Genomic DNA, 21,703 nt, shown 5'->3' with positions numbered 1-21,703 from the left:
CTTAGCCCTTCGCTTTTGCCTCCGACATGTTTGGAACGAGTATGTTTCGGCAGTTTCGGATGTAGCTGGTTGAAGTTGAAATCGCTGTTATAGATAAGCGTTTTACCGGTTGTACATACCGCAAAGGTAATCACATTAAAAAATACTTAGCTGGTGGTTAGGTACAATTATTCGCTGTTACGTACTCGTCATAGTATACTGATCTATTTGAATATTTTTTAAGTGTTCTATATGGATCAACGCAATTTCGTTACTGTGATAGCTAGCGTCCATGCTGCAGAATAACACCTCCGTGAAGGCGTATTTACTCCTTTGCAGAACGTCTAAGAGTAAAAGACTATACGGGCTCTCAAAAGAAGCTCTGTCTTTTTAATCGACGGTGTTCTGTCAACCTTTTTACACCGGCTGGGCTTCACATCTTTCGGGCCAATCGAGAAAAGACCAAATTACACTGTGCGAAAGCCTATGTACGCTTACTGCTTGTGCAATTAATGCAAAATGCGTCTAACGTAACAAAACGCGCCAAAGAACCATATTGTGTGAAAATAATTCGTTTGAATTGGTATAAAAAATAAATTATACAACAATGACAAAGTTACGGTGGTACTTAAGCTTCCTGTTATATTGTCGGGATGCGTGAGAATCATTTGTCGTTATATTTTGAAAGCTTACGAGTGGGTGAGTATGTCGGCGTCGCTGCCCTTCAATTGGGGATCCGTGAGCCTCAGATGGCTGTTGTTACTGGCCAACCACTCTGAGTGGCTATGAAAAATTGTGGCTTGGTATGTTAAGTCTTAGCCAAATGGGAAAGGTGGACAAAGAATCTAGGAGGGCTCCCACTTCACCTTCCTCCTTTGACCCATATCTGGGCAAAATGAAGTTAGAATCATCATCATCATCGTCGTCATCGTCGCCGTCGTCATCGTCGGCCGTCAGTTTCTCACAGTAATTCTCATTGACATTGACCCATTGGAAGGTTGTGTATATGAATTGTAAATGTGGTTCAGCACGCTCTTGTCGCAGCCAAATCACAACAGAGCGTTTTAGCAAAGCGGAGAACCAGCGCCGGTGTGCGCCCGGTGCATGGTCGGTGCACCTGCGCATGTGCCCAGCTCGTGTCATCCCCCTCTACGCACGCGCATTGGCGCCGGTCGGCTACCGGGTACCGTACCGGAACCGGTTCCCCGCTCTGCTATAACGCTCTATTGTTGAATAGGCATTGAGCTCATGACCGCTCCTGTCATTGTGAATGGCCAGAACACCTAAATGGGTATGTTGTTAGGCATATACTCAGCCTTAACGCTAGCTGACCCTAATGTTGAGCCCAATTACATGGCAGGCAACGTCATTAGGCAACGTCAAACTCATCGCACGAGCTACGGGTTTCACCTTAAAACGTAACGGTAGGACTAGCGCTGCTGAATTGGCTGTGAGTTCGGACGGCTGGGGTCATCGCCAGTGTCTTATTTCCCGGATTGGGTATGCCAGGTGCCCTTGACAGTCAATCAGAGATCTGAGGTTTCGGGCTACATGCAGCCGACGGAATTTTCACGATAGTCTCTGGCTACGCTATTTTGACAACGCGGGTCTGGGGATGCCCCTTTCTTCCCCAAATGAGTCGATTGAGTGGTGGTACAGAAACAAAACTCTTAGCTAATTTGAGTGTCTCGAATAATTATCCCTTGAAACTAGATCAGCGGTAATTATTGGGTCTGTAAAGGGAACAAATAAAGCTATGCACAAGTAGGACAAAAGAATTAGTGTACGCGTCCCTACTACAGATATAATAGAAATACGTAGATATGCCATTTGTACCCCCATGCAACAGCATGAGTAAACTGCCTCGAACGATTTCAAAACAACATTGTGTGGCGCATTTCTTCACCTGTACGGTTGGCCGGTATCGACGGCAACACCTCAACGGATTCATACTTCCAACATAACAGTCGCGGTTTCAGGCTCCAGCGCTAAAATTCTTGTTTGACTTTGTAAAGCATCATCCGGGCATCGATGCTTGGCACTTACGCCCGCGAGTCTTTCTTGCGGTTACCCTGGCGATGGTATGGCATGCCATAGGATATGTATTGTTTCAGAGGAGGATGTTAAACTTCATGTTGCTTTTTGCACATTACACCTGCGTATGTCAGCACGGGCACCTGCCTAGGCTTGCAAACGTGCTTTTCTATAGCTTTTTTTTTTCATTCCGCTCTCATTACGTCACTACCTGATGTCTTCATTTCGTTTTGTTTGGTTTGGTTGTGTCCGTGTCGCGCCAGTTAACGGGGGCCCGGCATCGCTGTATGTGTGAAACAGACCATGCCTGCTTGGCAGGTCAACAGAATGCCTAGAATTTGTATGAATAAATAAATAAACAAATATATGAATACCGGGAGTCAGTGTATGAGCCAGTCCGTTTATGAAGTGATTATATTTGTGCTCCTAACACATCGCAGAGCGAGTGGCAGAGCGCTCGCTTTGCATGCGAGAAATACGGGGTTCGAACCCCGTCTCCTCCACTTTTTGTCTATACAGCTGTTTTCAGTTATATTTTTAACAAAGAAATTATTTCCCTATGTATTCAAATGAATTCCAATTCTCCAAATGTTTACGTCTTCGGTGAGAGGCTAGGAGTGCTAAAACGACCCTGCCATAATTGTACTCGCTTACCTATTTTCGACCAAACGAGATTCAGGTCGGAAACACGGGCGTTTCCTAGTAGATATTCCCCTGACATGCTGTTTTACACTCTTATCGTCCACTCGTTGAAGTATTAAGTCGAGCGTTAAGGGCTTCCTCTTTATCGGTTAAGCCCTTCTTGTGCTATTTCACTGTAGCTGTGAGCACAAAGGTGGTTACCGTGTTTGCACGATTGTAACGCGCATTGCAATCGTGGCAACACGGTAACCACCTTTGTGCTAAATTTAACTGCGCGCGCAGGTAAGTTTACTGATGACAATTTGAAAAATAATTTTACGCCGATTCTACCGCGCAGATGTAAAACACATGACATCACGTCCTGGAAGAAGACATCTAATTTGACGCAAGCAACCCTGCCAGCAAAAATTCCTTGTTCTCCATAAACTGGCTCATTCAGCTCCTGGTGGCATTAAAATTAAAGCGGAAAACCTCAAAAACTGCCTTCTGTTTTCAGCCCGATTGTAACACGCAGGCACGTTTTAAGGCTACTTTTATTAAAAAATGTGTTTTATGATTGCGTTTTAAAGATAGACACAACTAAAACCAGCGCATTAAACGAGAAGTCAAAACAACATCCACAGTCCTAGCTATTGAAGCAGAAATTATGACTTAAGAGGTATTCTTTTAATTGTGTTTTAAATTTGTTTCTACTGTATCTGAAATCGTTCTGCTCTCCAACTTTGTTTAAACTGTGTTACCTTACCTCCAGCTTTGTCGGTGTGTTCAAACAGAAACGACGGCCTGCCGTAGCTTGTGCGTAATTTCGGTGTATGTGGTTGGGATATCTGAAAGAGTATGTACAGCTACTGTCATTACATTTGCCATCCCTGTAGGTGTGGGGAGGGAGGAGGGAGAGATACAGGCACAGGCATCCAGTGGCGCCGCTATGCGAACAAAGGTGACGGCTGAGACAGAGGTGGAAGGCAAAGTATGCTTGTTGTCCGAGAAACAATTGAAACGGCGTCCAAGAAACACTTGAGTTGCGAGCTTCTGATGCTGAAGCAAACAGGGCTAGTTTGAGTCGATCTACAAGTTGGCGACGCAAAGAAAAGCGGTGCTAATTCTCTTCTGAATATTACCCTTTGTATCTTTCATTATGGTCTGTTGAATTTTCGAGGCTAGGAACCGTTTCCCTCGCCGTTTCCCTCGCCATAAGCTGCATCGCTAGAACCCTATTTCGGACCGGCGCCGTCTGATAATTTATAACGTGCAAGCCGATGGAGACATTGGAGAGAACGTTTGCGCTGCTTTAGACCTGGATGGGTTGCTTCCCCAACTCCAGGAAACCATAGTACTCTACTGAAGTGGAACCTCGGTCGAGTTGGTGTATTTAAAAATTAACAGCGCAAAAAAACGAAGCACGAGTACGGGGAGACACCGAAGCACGAGACACCGCACTGCCTGTTTTCCTCTGCGTTCCAGTGTTTTCCGCTGTTTGTTCTTTCAACACGATCCCCCACTGCTTGTCTTGTCCAAGTTACCACCATAAGAAAGTCATTGGGGTCGCGATTCTTTGCAGGACTTCTGATAGGCCTCCAGTTGCTGGTGGGTCTTGAGCTGTCCTTGGTCGGTTCTTGCACTGGACCGATCAGGCGAAGATACCTCGTGCTATTTATCAGTTCTTTCATGCTCCCAAGCGCTAATAAAACATAAATTGCGTCGCCTTCGCTTGCTATTAGGCCTCAATGCTAGCCCCGGAACAGACACGATCAAATGCAGAGCATTTCCGGGGGCGCACGACGTTAAGTAGTTTGCGTTACGTTAATGTTGTTGCACTTGTGGCAACTGCTTGTGGCAACTGCATTTGAATGAGTCAACGATATAAGGCGCGTTCGTAGCGTCCCATTCTGTGTCGGCTTTGTGGCGCAGCGGGTAGAGCACCATGTACATTGCGTTCCGCCCGCAGGGTCCAGGGATCGAAACCAGGCGCCGGATAGTATTTTCTTTTATATAGTGTAGGGGGAGGGGTGCGGACAACGACGGTGCGGACTACGACGGGACAACGCGGGTGACATCGTGAGTTACTGAAATGCTCTGCATTTAAAATACTATACGGCGCCCGGTTTCGATCCCTCGACCCTGCGGGCGGAACGCAATGTACATGGTGCTCTACCCACTGCGCCACAAAGCCGACACAGAATGGGACGCTACGAACGCGCCTTATATCGTTGACTCATTCAAATTACTGCTGACGAGCGCTCTCTCGTCAGCAGTTGCCACAAGTGCAACAACATTAACGTAACGCAAACTACTTAACGTCGTGGGCCCCCGGAAATGCTCTGCATTTGATCGTGCCCCTCGCGAGGGGGATGTTTCACTGCGTCTTCTCTCGGTCGCGGGACCCGTGGCGCCATCTGGCGGAGGCGCGGCACAACTCGTAGCACTTTTTCTTCGTATTCTTCTTTTTCATTTATTATTATATTATTATTATTATTATTATTATTATTATTATTATTTATGTGATTTTCACTGCTTTAATTGTGTTTGTATTGTTGCTTGTTTGCTTCTTGCAATTTGTTTCTTGCATTTTGTTTCTATGTAACTATCCGTGCGCCAGCACTGAGGCCTTTGGCTGTTCCTGGGCACGTAAATAAACATGATTGATTGATTGATCGATCGATTGATTGATTGATTGATTGATTGATCGATCGATTGAGTGATTGATTGGTTGATTGATTGATTGATTGATTGATTGATTGATTGATTGATTGATTGATTGATTGATTGATTGATTGATTGATTGATTGATTGATTGATTGATTATTCATAAAATACTTCAAAACGCTCGCAAATAGAGCTTGTCGTGTATTTTTACAGTGCCCCCGGCCTGGCCAGGTTTAGCGTTGCTGTTCCAATTGCGAGATTGTTGGTTCGGTTGAAAAAGGACGAAGCTTCTAATCACTTAACTGCTTACTACACCGATTGATTTCGGGGTAGTTCCTGCGTCTTCTGCTGTATGGCAACAGCGCATGGAAATCTCCCTCGTGATTTGTGCTGTTTTCTTTTACGCCACGAAAGAGAAGGCGCACTGGAGGAAAAACGACTGAATTTTCTTACTTCTTTCATACAAAGAAGTCAGTGTTTGTCATAAAAAAGCCAAAGCGAACCATGGAAGGCCGAGTCTTTCTATTGAAGGAAAAACTTGTGCGGATATTGGTGTCGCATCACAAGGTCAGCTGCCAGTTCCAATAATGCACTTATTACTACACTTTTTTATTCTTGGTGCTACGCCAATTTGACGTTATCCGCCCCAATGTTAGTACACCGAGTGCAGCTTTCCCTGCTATTGTGCGGAACCTCATAACTGCTCGTACCGGTCTTTCTTATCTTCAACGTAAAAGCCAGTTAAATGAGTTAACGAAAAAGCGCCCTGCGCTATGCGGGGCACTACTGCAATGGGAGAGCATCGAAGCGCCGGCGCATATATCACATAAAGCAAAGGAACCGAGAAAACAACGGGGCGGTCCCAATAGCCCTGGCCCGAAGGGGAGCCGCGCCTGGTTAGCGGTCAGTCGACCCGCAAGACGAACATTGCAGTGGAGCGCTAATTAAATAAGCAAGAACTCCCCGATGAATGCTCCATTGGTGCGTTCGCCATTACGGCATTCCTCGGGTGGAAGTTGTTTTAATGTGTTCGCTCTGTTCTCGTCCCGGCGCCGGGCTAAGCACACCGCGAGGAATAAAGAACTGCGAGGACCTCCTTAATATGGATCCCAGAAACACAACAAGCCAAAGCCTGTGAGGCCACTAATCAGACACTGATGTTACTGCAGAACTATTTTCGCGCGAGTAGTGAACTACGTACACGACTCGAAGCCAATAGAAGTTGGGCTGGCTTGAAGTTTTTGGTTGGTTCACATAATCATTAAATTCAAGAAGTCGGCTGGCATCTACTTAATGAAACGTACGTTAATTTTAACCCGTTTCCTCAGTAGGGGAGAGGGTTATCGCTCATGGTCTGGATATGTGCGCCACCGAAAATAAATGAACGCGAAAGCTGAGATGAAGGTATATGCTCAATACTTAAGCCCTCTTCCATTTTTGGGCTGTCTTATTGCAGATGCGAAAGTTAAAGCGCAGGTGCCGGCACTAGCGATCGAATCCAGCGCAGCAAAGCGGAAGTTCCTTCTAAGAGAGGCGCGAGCCGTGCTCTTGTGACACGACGCGTAGCGTTATTTACATGTGGTAGCAGGCTGCGCCCCGCACACACCGAAAAGATCACCATTATTTACGATAACAATTCGCAGAATGAATTTAAGAGAACATTTTAAAAAAGAATATCCTGGGACTTCGCACACAATTTGTTACTTTAAGCCTTTCTGAGCACATCTGGGTGAACTTTTGTGATCTGCTGTCTTACTGAGCGTCTGGATGAAGAAGGAATGTCGACTCCTGATCTCCTGATTTCAACTCTAGACCGAGAGATCCGCGACGGGGGCTGTTGTCAATCACTCACTCACTCACTCACTCACTCACTCACTCACTCACTCACTCACTCACTCACTCACTCACTCACTCACTCACTCACTCACTCACTCACTCACTCACTCAATCACTCACTCACTCAATCACTCACTCAGTAGGGCTCTTTGATTTACAGTCTCGGAATCACCGCGGATAGTCCACGGGTAGTCCGAGGATTCCCCGAAGCCATAGGGATACATGGGAAAATCGAATGCCGGACTGCTTTTCGGGGAGTCTGCGGTGAGACCAAGACTGTAAATTGAAGAGCCCCACTCACTCACTCACTCACTCACTCACTCACTCACTCACTCACTCACTCACTCACTCACTCACTCACTCACTCACTCACTCACTCACTCACTCACTCACTCACTCACTCACTCACTCACTCACTCACTCACTCACTCACTCAAAGTCAGTATATGGGGTCCTAATATTATAAACATTTGTGTTAGAAGCGGCGGCACGTGGTTTCAACATCCTGAGTTTAAATTTGAGGCTTTAGGACTGATCGCGGAACAATCACTTCCGAGAGCTATAGGTCATCACGTGGAATGAGACAGCCTCGTTTAAGAATGCAAGAAAACTAAGGGGAATGTTTCAGGAGCCACAGCCTAGGCGGTACGCAAGGGTCTCAATGAAGTAATATTTTTGTATATCTAGCAATGACATTTTCAATGAAATTACAGAAGGCAGAAAAAATTTCATTAGCTAAACGTGGTTAAGCCAAGTTTGCAGAGCGATAGCTCGGTTTTCGCGACGATAGCGCGCAGTGACGCACGCACAATTGCACCGCGAAACTAAACCCACCAGTCGGCGCTGTAGGCACGCACGCGCAGCAAATTTGAATGCAGCCAGCCCCTCGTTGTATCATTTTTAACAGCAGAGCTTTTGTAGCGTTAGCTACACTGGCCGAGGTTGAGCAGTTTCGCGTGGCTCCTGGAGAGCCATGCTGCGCATGCGCGAGGAGCAGTGACGTCACACGGCGCACAGAATGTTGCTGGCTGACCGGCGTCTCTCACACACCCCACGCGCCCAGCATCATCGCCGACCACCGTTCCGCACGTGGCGGCCCGGTCCTCTTGATGATCATGCGAGGGATGGCTGGGTGTGCAACCGATGGTTCGTGCGTCGCAGCAGCACCGGCGTGTGCGTGTGGAACCAGCTCAACTCTGGGGCGATTGGTGACGCTGCACCGGAGCCGCTTGATAAATATACATGTGTCACATCATGCGTATACAGTGTGGGCGTCATTAAACCAGCAGTAAGCCTGATAATCAAGCCAATCCTAGACAACCAGAAAAGCTAAGACTAACCATCTGAATTTTAGCTCACGCTACGCATATTCTGGTATATCCGAGCTAAGGCACTGCTAATTTTTTGAGGTCTTGGTTGCGCCGTCCATAAACATAAAACATACCAAGAAAACACTGAGCGCACGTGAGCGTGCGTCTATTGAGGAGCGCCCGGCATCGCCCAGGCTTGGCGTTCGTGCGCTTGCGCGACGTGAGGGGCTTGCAAATACCGCGCGCACATGAGCGTGTGCCTCGTTACGAGCGGCCGGTATCGTCCAACTCGACCTTCGAGAACACTCGGACCAGCGTTCCTGGCTTGATCTCTCGCCTGCTCTTCTCTTCTCCAGATCAATTGCGTTTGCGCCTGAAGTGGGGAGCACAGACGCCGACTCCCCGCAACAGACGCAGAGTTCAAGAAGCCGGTTTCCGCTGCTTCTAGCGTGTGATAAACTCGGACCCGCCGCGGCGCCGGAGACACAACTCGCTACGACTCTGTGCCGCTCACATGGGGGATGAGGCTACCAAAGAAGGTCCGGACGCCCCAGGAATAAGGCGGCTTGTCAGAAAGCGCGCTGCGCTCCCTTCCGAGAATGCAAGCGGCGACGACGAGAGGAGGACCCCGAACGAGTGCGTGCCAGTGAGTGTTTCAGCAAACAGCATCGCCGACAAAACGACTCCGCCTACCGAGCCATGGACAGCTTTCAGCGGCAGGTCCGTCAATCCCTAGCCCGCGCGAACGGCCGCTTTCAGCAAGAATTCCTGGACATCGAGTTCTGGCACAGCTGATTGGACGCATCTACAGGTGCGACCACCGGTTCAGCCCCAGAGAAGAACAACAAGAGGAAGAAGTAGGGCAGGTCTTCAACGGAGAGGGGGCGCTCGATGAAGACTTTGCGGTGGTGGACAATAAGGTATACGACGACTAAATAGGGCAGTGTACAAATAAATTACTTATATATTTTACATTGAGTTTGATTTGGTCTTCTGCCGACGAGTGCAATATATACACTGAAATCTCGTTATTTTGAACTTCAATAATTAGAAATTCAGGGATAATTTCAACTATCGATTTGGTATTCCAAGCTTGCGTAGAAGTCAATGAATTAAAAAGCCCGTTAATCCGAACGCGAGAGGCCTCCGCCACGGATAATTCCAACTACGCGCCAGCGGTCCCGCAGCTTGGAACCTGGCGCACGCCCAGCGAAACTGGCCCCGCTACGTGCACACGAGTCTGCGTCGCCTCAGAAAAGGAGAGGAACATAGAGAGAGAGGTTAAATCGGGTAAAGGAAATTTTAAAACCACCGTAGTAGCCGGTTTAGAATGAGTTTCTTTGCGAACTACGTCGACATGAACATGAGTTCAAGGTGCGGTGCGTGCTGACGGATGCCATCGTTTCTGATGTCAGAAGCGAAGATCATCTCGCTGCCAGTGACCACGAAGAGGTGCCGCACGGAGCACCTGTGCGGCCATCGCTCGGATGTAATGACCGAGTGGAATGCTACCCGTCTCTTCTTCAGTTTGGCAACATGCGAAAAGGAGGCCTTCTGCTACATTCGCTCGTTAGAGGAAAAAGTACTAGCTTTCGTCTTCAACGATAAAAGGCGGTTTTCAGTCGGGGCCTTTTTGAAGCATTCAGTTGCTTACATGCTCTACTGCTCTACAATCGCATTGTGCGGATGCTGTGCTCCAATTCAGTTTGTTCGAACTTTCTGTTATTCGAGCTGAGGTGGCGCTCTCTTGAAGTTCGAATTAAAGAGCTTTTACGGTATACACAGGGTAAATTATATAGTTTTGAGTCACATATATCGCTGTTGTGGAATTAGCTTAGTGAGACGAACACCGCTTTACTGTGACATCATGCTTGCACCACTGTGCAAGCTAGCGTTGATATTTTTAACGGCCCACGCGCTTACTCTCTCGCCCCCCCCCCCCCCCCTATCCCCTCTCCGCAGCCCTCCACCCCTTGAAACAAACAAGCGTTTAGACGCTTTCACTCCGGAACCGCAAGAAGTGCTGGCTTGACCTTCGCTCAAACTGAAGGTCACATTGACGAAGCGAGGCATTGAACGGAATGAGACGTTCTTTGGGTTTGTACCTGGAATAATAAATATTTCTCTCCAAAAGTGGGGTGGTTTCTCGCTCACGTTACTTTTTAGGTTATTGCCTCCTGCACCGCTCGACCATGGTTCATGCATTTATTGATCTACAGCTGTGTATATCCCCGTAGTGTAAGCACCTTTTTTTATTACCCTGACCGTATCCAAGAGTAATAATAGCGGCATATCACAACATATAGACATGGTAACTGAAGTGTAGTAACAGGAGTTTAAAAGTATAAATTTTACTAGTTAATGCACGCTATTCCCTTTCTACGGAATAGCATGCCAGCAAATGTTTGCGGTATGTCCGGGAAGCTGCGTCCTTGTTGACATTAAGCTCGCGCCGCTGAATAGATTAGCAATCTGGCGTTAACCCTTCCAGACAAAACAAAAATAGAACGCAAATTTTGCTTCGCCTTGCTACCTGATGCAGAAAGTTTTATTGTATGGCGCACTGTCGGTCACGAAGAACTGCTTAAAAATTTTATTTACGGTGGCCAAATACTTTTATTTACTTGTAAATACATTTCCAGTAGCCCGCAACTGAGAATTCCTACTCAGAAGTTTTTGAGCTGAAAAAAAAAGAAACGTTGAAGTTTTCGTTTTTTCTTATTACGCCCGAATTAAAGGCCAACTGCACTCAAATTTCACCTCGGCCAAATTTGTTTTTAATGCGTAGTAAGTACCCCCAAATAAGCTGAGACACAAGTGGTAGCCCCGTGAAACGCCTCGTTAATCAGTCAGAAGCGTTTAAAAAGGCTCCGCCGCAGACCACTCTGCACCTGCCGGCGGATCGCGTAAACAGCCATGACGCGCCTGTGACGTTCCAGCCGACGGTGGCTTTGTCCTGTGGCCAGCCACGCAGCGGGAGAACCGGTCGAGCTCTGCTGCCCCGTGCGCGCGTAGAGCTTGCGCGCAGACATTCTCCCGAACTGGTGACCGTCCGGCCGCTCGCTGGACGGCTGCAACGTCACTGCAATGGCCGCGCTCTCCTCGGTTTCGGTTTCAAAATCGCCGATTTTTGCTGGCCGCTTGCGGCGTCCACGTGCGTATTTCAGCTGTTGTATTTTGCATGTTGCTTTCTTTTTAAGCAGACTATACGGAAATAGGGTTTTCAAGAAGTCGAAATTTTGAGTGCAGTTGGCCTTTAAACAATAAGCTTATCCGCGCCTCTCTGACTTTATAAAAAGCCGTTGTAATTAAAAATGAAGAAATTAAAAACAATTTCTTTCAAAACATAGCACGGAAGTTTTTGTTTTTATTTTAATGGCAATGTCAACAATAGCGATGTTGCGACATATTAATCAAAAAAAGAAACTTTCGGAAACTATTTTCTAAAAAGTATTCAGCTGCCCTTTTCGTTGGCGGGCACGCTTGCCTATTTATTGGTGTAGTTTTTATTTATTTATTTATTTATTTATTTATTTATTTATTTATTTATTTATTTAGAAAGTTACTCTTCACTCATGGGCGCACCCACTATAGGGACCGGGCAGCTGGACGGGTGGCGCCACCACTCGGCGCTCCGCTCGTCAGTGGAATGAGCCGGTGCATTGGACTACACAGCCTCCCGTTGTTTTTGCCGTGTTTGCTTCGGTGCTTTGTATGTTTTGGTGGCGTTGTGAGCAGACATGTGAGATGAAACGAAGTATAGACAGGTGTGTTGGGTTCTTATATGCAGTAATGACTACGTGAACTTGTCGGACGCGTCTAAAGTTGGGTATCGGCTGCAATGGCATGAGCGCTTTTTGCTGCGATCTGCGCCTAGCTCCACCCGTTCTAAGTACGAATAAAACTACTATTATTAGTATTATTTCATTCTTTATTGCACTAACGGCTACGCAAACTTATTGGATGCTTGTAAATTTGGGGAAGGGCTACATTGACACGAGCGCTTTTTGCAGCGCTCTGCGCCTGGCTCCGCGCGATCTGAGTAGGAATAAAACTATTAGCAATATTAGAATTCATTTCTGCCACTTTAAATTATCTTCACTGTTTTCAATGACGACGGTTTTCACGCCAGGCTTAGCGCTGGGATACCTCGATATGTGTGCTTTAAATAGAAAGGCACCTGCATTCGAGCTGGATTATCGTGTAGCCGTAGAAATGTTGCAGTAGTTTACACTTTCTGTAACCGTAAGCTTTGTTTGTACCTTCGGTTTTGGTGAGCGACACTGTGACAGCATGGGAGCCTGAAAGCCGAAGTGGAAATCCCACGTTTGTGGTGGTCATTTTATCAAGAGCCAAAGTTATTCACCAACTCAAAAGCCAAAGCTACAAACCATCCCTCCTCCCCTTCCCGTTTTACCACCTGCGTAGAATAAAGGCTGGCACCGGTAGTTAAAAAATGTGGCAGTGTTAACGTCAGCCGGTGTTTATTAATGCTTAAGTATTCTTTACAGAGTACCTAAAAAATCTGCCTCAAATATGGGTGCATGAGCCCGAGTGCTCCACCACAGACACATTTCCGACACGCTGGAAAAAGTTTAGATTTGGAGAGGGGGCATGGAAGTTCAAAATTAAACAGAAAAATCATCTAGCCCTCCATCTAATGATTATGATGGTTGAACACAAAGCTTTCTTCATGCGAAATCGAATGGGAAATGGTCAAAGTCAAAGACGCTGCGATCAAAAGACCAAACTGCGTGCTGGTCGAATTCGACGCTTAACTAGTCAAAGTTTAAATCCAGAAGGCAACCAAGGAAACCCATACGATAGAGCTTTGCAATAAACCATCATCGTCGTTAGACGGAGGTGTGTATGATTTTTTAATCGTAGGTGGCAGCTTGTAAACCAACCGCAGCATTCAGTTGTGAAGCTGAGTACAGGTTTCGGGCACCCTCCTGTCCTGCGCCCTTCAGCCACGCAGGAATTGGTTTTTGAAAAACCATACCAACTAGCCAGCAACCATTGCAATTCTTGTAAAGCAATGCTTCTCCACGACAAGCAATAACGTTCTACTATCATGCGGTATTTATTCTATCAACGATTCCCGATGACTGTAGTAAGAGCATTTCTGTCAAATTAAACACGTTTCAGCCGCAGGTAATGAAGTTACGGAAGCGTCGTCCGTCACAATTTCTGTTTTGAGGTAAATCTTCGAAGACACCCCCCAACTTTGTCTTTCGCTTGTGTACAACGTCGACGCCGTTTCGTCATCAACTGCCAGTTGCACACACCGGCTTTGTGGGAGCATTTAGCGGCAATATACTCCTGGATTCGCGAAACTGCGTGCAGGCATGAAAAAAATTGCATGGAGCAACGTACTTTAACTCCCAGCTTGACTTCCAGCTTGGCGCGTTGAGCGTCGTCTGCTATTTGTAAATACTGAGTATGGGCGTAAATAACACACATGGCATGCCTCGTAAACGTCACATCCACGCTCAAGATTTACCGATCTGAAAAATGCACGTAGGGTTACGTACGCTTTGCAAGCCGCACCGCAGAAAAACGACAGAAAGCCATGCACAACTATGCTGCGCTAACCGCCACCGGCATTCCACTGACGAGCGGTTCGCCACGGGCGGCGCTGTTCGCTGAAACGACGGTGGTGCCATACAACGGCCGCCCGGTCCCTATAACACATGCCTTCTTGTTTTTCTTCCGTGGTGGGCGCGTGTTTCAAAACGTAAAGACCTGATATACCCAGGAAGCCCTATTTGATTTGTTATTTTATTCACCACATTTTGGAAAAGTAAATTCGGAGCGCCTAAAATGCACGTAAAGCCATTAGTGACACCATTTGTGGATAGTGGAAAAGGAAAAACACCCTGATACGCTTTATAGTGTATTTTAGACTTCAAAAGCTCCTTCATGGAGCTTTATAGCCCCATATAAGAGCGCAGAGCTTTTGCATGAGCCTAAATAGGCCTGCATATCACTATACAGGACCTGTTTAAGTCCGCTGAACATTTTATGCCGCTGTAAAGGGGCTTTATGAAATTCGAGAATTCCGGTATGTGTCCATACAGGAAGAGTAGAAACACAAGGAGGTATTCAATATATCTACACAGTACCATTGCGAGCGCAAAGCCTTCTGTACATCTGTACGCCGGACAAAAAAGGAAGGAAGGAAGGAAGGAAGGAAGGAAGGAAGGAAGGAAGGAAGGAAGGAAGGAAGACGTTATTTCGTCCTTCTGGATCAGGTGTTTGGTGTGGAGGAGGGCCAGAGGGCTGCCGCGACCGCCAGGTCCCGGGAGGTGGTGAGGACTTGGCTCGACTCCCTCGGGTCACGGAACATCTTCTCCCAGAAATGAGGGGAGGGAGGGGGTATGGGTCTGCGGGGCATTCGCAGGGAGAATGCAAGTGAATGTCGAGTGCCCTGAAAGCTAGACAGGTAGGGGAAGTAAAGAGGTGTGCATGAGTGTACATAAATTGTGTTCTGTATGGGAAAATGTGTGTTTGTAAGATTCGGAGCATGTGGCCTGTCTCCTGGCCCAAAGGACCGGCATCATGATAGCTATTCTATCGCTTGTAAAGAAGTCGTCGCGGTACGGTATTACGCAATGAGGATAAGAATCAGAATAGATCCGGATGACTAAAGCGTCCACAAGTCCTATTTAATTCCTGCAGGCCCGGTTTACCCTGTGTAAATTTGTTGAGTACGCGTGGAATTTGTGAGAAATATATATATAGAATGATTTATAATACAGTGCTTATTTTCCCGGAAGATATGTTGTGTCTAGCGGTGTCACACATTACTTCGACGTCACGTGTCCCCGTTTTGTCCTTTAGGGCACTGAACAGTTTCTCAAGTGGGCATTAACTCACTGGCCTGTGGTGTGACTTTTTAACTAGGGTTTTTTTGTGAAAGAATGATCATGCCGCACTACAAAATCAGGTTACAAAGGATGTCAAATATAACATAAAACTCCGTATTTGAGTCAAGGGAACTGAACCTGGACATAAGCTTTAGGAAGCACGCTGGTTACAGTGCAGCATATGTTTACAACGAGGCTCAGGTATTCACTCTACTGTTCGCAAGCAGTGGCGCTGCATGTGTCCCTTGAAACAAATATGCGAAACTTTGGGGCCAACCACAGGTTCCGATTTCGATCTTGCAACACCTATTAGCTGCTTGCCAGCAGACCTGATGATGTGGACAAGCCCTGTGCTGAAAACACCTCACTAGCTGATACTCTCCCGAATTAGTCCGCTTAAAAACGGAGAATTTCGTAATTTTAACTTGCTGATTGTATTAATTCAGCGCCCTGAAGTGTTAGTGGGCATATAATCTCAGCTGATGTCCATTGTTAGTACACTGTACGAACGTGTAGATTAAGAACGTAAACTTGAGCGTTTCAGGTAACCGAATACTTCTATTTTACGGTAAATTTCACCGGTTTCCCTTCTAGCGGTATCCAACGCGGTTCACTGCCTTTGGAAATTTTATCATATGCTCCTGAGTCAAGCATACGCTATCCAAGTAAGACTAAGGTTTCGGCGATTATTGGTGCCTTTTAGTTGGATGTAGTAGTGAATGATTTTAACAGCGAAGCTGTTTAGGAATTCGCAATTGTTTGTGTCCGCAGTTAAAAATACCAAAAAATTGCTGAGCGCGCGCACGTGAGCTCGGGCCTCGCGGTTACCGCCCGGAATTTAACAAAACCAAGAAAGTGCCCAGCGCTCGTGCGTGCGTGCTTCGCGATGACCGCCCAGCGTCCCCTGCGCACGTTTGCAAACAAAGCATAACCACTTAGAGAGATTAGACAAGATTGACCAAAACAACTCCAGCGTTCGTCGTAATTGCGGCAACACTTGCTCGGAACGATAAAGACTCCAGCGTTCACCATAATCGTGGCAACATTTGCTCGGAACGAGAAAAATACGTCATAGCGCACGCCCCTGCAAGGTGATGTCCAATGATTATAACTTCCAAAAAAAATGAAGGAAGCTCACACTTATAGCAATAAAGATGGAGTAAAGGTCGTTACGGCAGCGAAGAAAGAGCAACCGGCTGCAGTGGTGGACTTAAACCTTCGTGATTGTCGTGGTGGTAGCGTACAGCTTCGCTAACTTCAAGACTTACGCGTTGGTGTGACCTTCCTTCATTTTTTACTGGCCTAGACAGCTTTCGGAACTCAGTGAGTATTGCTACAGGATATGGTCACTGTTTACGCCACCGTTTTTAAACACGATTGGCGTAATCTGGATGATCTTTCCGGGCTCTACATTCAAGCGGACATGCTACTTTGAACTGTTTGTACTCACGGCTTGGCTTCGGACATCATGTCCTAAATGACACTAAAAAGAGCTCGTGTTTGCCTTTACTTTACGGCATTGTTTTTTGGACACCTTTGAGCCCGCAGCCAGCAGGCCAATTATCGAATGCATTCTTTCCCTATGATGTTTCATTTGAATGCTTATTTAATACGCGTTACTGGTAATGTTCCTTCTTCAAACCGGTTTTCCCCAAAGGAAGTTTTGTGGTGCCTAATAGGTTTTTTACGCTTTAAAAGCTACTTGCTTTTTTCTATCCCGAGATATTTTGCAAGTCTATTGGATAGGCTTTCTTTAGCATAACTAAAGGCATCAGTGGTGTGCCATCGGCCACTATAGAAAACATTTGAGAGTACCGCTGTCAGTATTTCCTGGGAAAAGTTTTCTAACGTTGTTGTTGAGGAGCCCGTGGAGCACTCTTCGTTTTAAACTATATTCGCAAAATAATCCCCAGGAAATTCATTTTTTGTTCCTTGTAAGACAGTCGATAATCTGCCCTACCTAGAATTCGTATGTGGAGCTGCAGGAGTAACTAGTAGCCAGGCATGCCGTCAATGTTGTACCGGAGCATTTGCTTCATGCGTTTATTGGGGGAAGCGTTTTGGAATCGATTGCTCAAGCTACAGCAAGGAGAAAGTTATTAAAAAACCGCTAAGAATCACGTATTACATACGTTGTTGGAAACCAATAGAAATTGCTAGAGTTTCTACTCTCAAACGGGCAGATTTAAGCATTTTTGTATTTAGGACATAACGTATTAGGACACAGCGAGCGTATCTGCCTCCAGCATTTCACATCATATGTTTCCACTGTTAATGCGATCATTGAATTGCAATCTAAAGTGTACCACGACGAGCGTAATTTATATTGACGAGATATTACATTAATGAAGGCACATACTCACCAACGAATGTTAAGTGTAAGAACAGAGTTTAGCCTAGCTCCAAGGCTAAACGTAACGAACAAAGCCTGTTCTGAGCGACATTGCAGCCAGGCATTTAAAAAAGGCCCGAGACCACCAGACTAATTTTCTAACGCCATTTACTCCCGCAGGGCCATGGCGTCATTTTTTTTTTTGTGTGTGTGAAGATGATTTAAAAAAGCCTAAAGGCTGCAACGCGGTGAACGCCCGCGGTCACAAGGAAAAAAATACGAAGTATACGTTTAAAAGCGCTCCGACAATGCCTTAACAATAAAACGGCTCGTAAACTTCTTTTCGTCCAGGTGTTTCTTAATGCTCACGCTATAATTAAAGCGTACGCCCGCAATTTTAAGCTCCCTGGCCGCGCACAGTAGTCAAGGGAAATATGTCTGCAATGAGAAAAAAAAATTGTTAGCTCCCAAACAGATGTTAAAGCAGCCCAGGAGAGGAATGAGCGCAAAAAAAAAAAAACAAGGCACGAAGGAGAAAGTTCTATCCACGCTAATTAAATAAGCCTTACTTTGTTTAAACAGGGGAACCCACACTTACTCAGATCGCTATTAGGACTCCTTCTTTCTCCTCGAGTTTTTCTGAAACTGCTACAAAATTTATGTAGGTGCTTTTGCACTTTGCTTTAAAATTTTATATGCGGACGAACATGCCCGCCAACATTTCAGTCCTTCGACATGAATACGCCGTTGCAGACTATATAATTACCTTCGCCACACAGGCGCAACCATAGATATCAGCAAAGTGTTACAAGCAACTATGCTCTCACGCTCCCGAATGGTAGTACAGTCAAACCCGATTATAACGAACCCAGATAGAGCGAATTATGCTATATATCGAACAAAAGCAAATCCGTTACGAAACTGCATTCGAAGCATATTCCTTATAACGAAGTTCACATCGGATATATCGAACTCGGCACGCCTACAAGTGCCACCGAAATGCATGGTCTCAGAGTGGCGTTTGAGATGCTGATTGGCCACAATTGAGATGTTGAGCCTCGAATGGAGCCACGTAACGCCTGACACCTTCCGTAACTGTCTCTGACGCACGGGATTTCCGACGGAGCACATCCAGTCAGCGAGCCCGGCATCATCGGCGAACTGCACGAAGAGTTCGCCAACGTTCCAGATTCTGTACCGAAAGGAGTGTCCTTTGAGAATTTCCTGAGTGTCAACGCCGGCTTTTTCTGTCACTGTGAGCCCCTCAGGCACAAACAGCGTCACTGATGTCAACGCAGCTGGTGCTGCTGAAACCACCGAAGAGACTGAAAATGTCAGAAGGGACATCCTCAGTCTCTTCGGTGCTTTGATGAAGTTTAATGAAGCGCTTTAGCCAGTCGATGTGCTCTGCCAATATTACTTCGATATTGCCGGACACGGACTTGACCTGGCGAAAACGACGTCTCCGCCAAAACAAAAGTGAAAACACAAATCACCGCTCTTTTGTGAAATCGGCAGTTAAGGCGGAAAGTAGCTTTAGTGCATGCAATAAATGGTTTGTTTTGTGTAAGGTAATGACATAATTTATATGTTTGTTTCTCTACGACGTGGGAATGGCAGGGGGAAGGGGAGGGGGGGGGGGTCTCGCGTATTGCGAACTCGTAACAAAAAAATCGTTATAGACGGGTTCGGCTATATCAAACTATTGGATATATCGAACTAATCGCGGCGCATATTACAGTTCACTATAACCGGGTTTGACTATACTTGCAACGCCAATCGAGCCGATATGTAAAACATCCTGCAAAATTGTCTTCCCTAATAGTCAATCAACTTTATAGGCGGAACCTCCATATCTTGTTGTTGTTTATTGTTCAAAAGGAGATTTCAAAATAAGGACCCACTGCGGATTTTAGTGTATCCAGTCAGAGTACACCTGCATACAACGTAGGGTGCGTAGGGGAATATGGGTGGCGGAGAGAATAGGATATAAGAGTAAAGAGTATTCAGGGAGTGTAGAGAGTCTGTATACGTCTGCCGTATTTCGAGTAATGAGTTGCGGAAGCCGGGAGGACGCAGGTCACACGCCGAAGCAGATCAGCAGCGGGCTTCTGGTGATGGGGGGCGAACGGAACAAGCCTCGCAGGGTGCGGCTGGTGGTGGGCGCGGCCGTAAGTTCAACATAAAGTTCAGCAGCAGATCAACAGATGGTACAAGTTACAACTAGGCTTTCGCCAACACATCGTTAGAAAGTTTTAAACATCCCCCGCTATTTTTAAAATAGATACTCCCTCTTTATACAGAATTTTTTTCGCGTCGAACAATGTTGGGGTGATTTATGGGCGGCCCAATATTGTATGTAAACAAGGTCGTCGATAAATTTCGTGCTCCGTCTGAGAGAACGAAGTGGCATTTGGTGAAATTTTCTCTCTTCCCGCAGCAGTAGGGACAATAAATGATCGATGAATGCCTTCAAGCGTCGCAATTGGGGATCGGGTCGGGTAACTAGTAATACGATTTTGAATGGGAGGTACACTAGAGCCTGTAAGGGAGGCAAAGTTGGGCACTTCTGTTTGTAGACTTTTATTATTTGCCACAGAGTAGCATTTGCAATCGCCCCATCAGCCGAAAAGAAAATCGTTGGATCGTTGAAGCCGCTTTGTCTGCTCGTGATTTTCTGGAGTCTGCAATCTGATTGTCCAGCACGAGTGGCTATCCGAGCGCGAATTATTTACCATAAATAACCGCGTATGAAGACAATAATTTAGAGACAGAGCCGTCAAGAGGAATTCTTGGCCGTACCATTTCAGGGCATCCCGGACTAGCGGACGCCCCCCACCGGTGGTGCTCTCACCATCCTGCTCCATTAAGCTCCAAAGTAAAGATGTTTATTCTCTCTCTCTCTCTCTTCTGTTTTCAGAATTCAAAAGGAATTATTGAGCAGCTCATTCCAAAGCAGAGTGGGTGGGTGTTTAGGCACTAAGGCGGGAGAACTCTAGGCAGTTTTGGGCAGATGTGAGGACATTTACTTCTTCGTTCGTAGCAACTGGCCCGAAGCTGATGGCTTCTTTCCTGTGGGCAGAAAAAAAGAAATAATTTTTCACTTAACAATTTTATTATTATTGGGATAAGTTCACTTTTTGATTCTTTCTTTCCGCAAGGCATGGATGAACATCTATGATTGGTTGATAACAAGGAAAGGTGGTGAAATCAAGAGTATGACAAATCTAGTCTGGCCAGGAAAAACATGACAATAATTAAGAATTGACTGCTACTATAGTAGAGCAAAGTAAACATGCTGGTTACTATAAACTTTTACAGATTCAGTTTCTAATACCTTCACGTGCAGATTCATAAGTGTGCGCATCGACATTAGGTCGAAGGAAATTTCTATTGATATTTTTGCCGTAACAGCACCTTTATAATAAAAACACCAATAGGACGTCTCCGTAAGCATGGAATTTGGGGCCAAAGCCTAGTAGCTTGTGTGCACGTAGTCGTGAGTAAATATTCAGGTCCGCAGTCCGTTTGCATTGACATAAACAGCAGCCAAATGTATCCTTGGATAGGAACTCCTTTGTAATTGTTCGATGCCAGATAAAACACTCTATCTCATGAAACAGCCAGCGTGTATTTTTCAATTTGAATAAAAGCGTTCTCGAAGGGTACGCAACAGGGATGCAAAAAGATCTTTCGCTGCCCCAGGAAATGAACTGGTGTTCAAATGGAATACCTCGGAAACAATACATGGCGCATGTTACCGAATAACAAAATTTAGATGGCCGGTGATCTTTGTCATGATGTAAATCTTTAAAGCACTGCTATATTAATTACCTGCAAAAAATAACAAACTTAAAAATTCTTTGTGACTACTGCAAAAAAGGGGTAACAAAAGGCGACGAAGTTCAGAATAAGATCAGAATACGAACTGTGCAAATTGTACGTTTCATATACAAACTTGGGAAAATGGCGCTTTCAAACAAAAATAATACGCATAGAGAAGCTTTTCAGACAAAAAATTACGAAATGTTTGACGGCTTCAGCACACGTCATAC

The 21,703-nt window shown here is 45.9% G+C and overlaps 1 protein-coding gene across 1 annotated transcript in view; it reads right to left on the bottom strand.

Moving 5' to 3' along the window:
• Window positions 1-20,520: 20,520 nt before the first annotated feature.
• Window positions 20,521-21,703, bottom strand: part of LOC144137663 (solute carrier family 22 member 1-like) — a 72,008-nt gene continuing 70,825 nt past the window's right edge. Inside the window, exon 9 of the mRNA XM_077669595.1 lies at window positions 20,521-20,720. Coding sequence (XP_077525721.1) covers window positions 20,621-20,720 — 100 coding nt within the window. The 3' untranslated portion in view covers window positions 20,521-20,620. The remainder of the gene's footprint in view (window positions 20,721-21,703) is intronic.

Source organism: Haemaphysalis longicornis, unplaced genomic scaffold, assembly GCF_048455015.1.
Source record: "Haemaphysalis longicornis isolate Haplotype H1 unplaced genomic scaffold, Haemaphysalis longicornis Haplotype H1 scaffold_43, whole genome shotgun sequence".
NCBI lineage: Eukaryota > Metazoa > Arthropoda > Arachnida > Ixodida > Ixodidae > Haemaphysalis > Haemaphysalis longicornis.
Note: the sequence above shows the minus strand (reverse complement) of the source record. Positions and strands in the feature narration are given on the sequence as shown.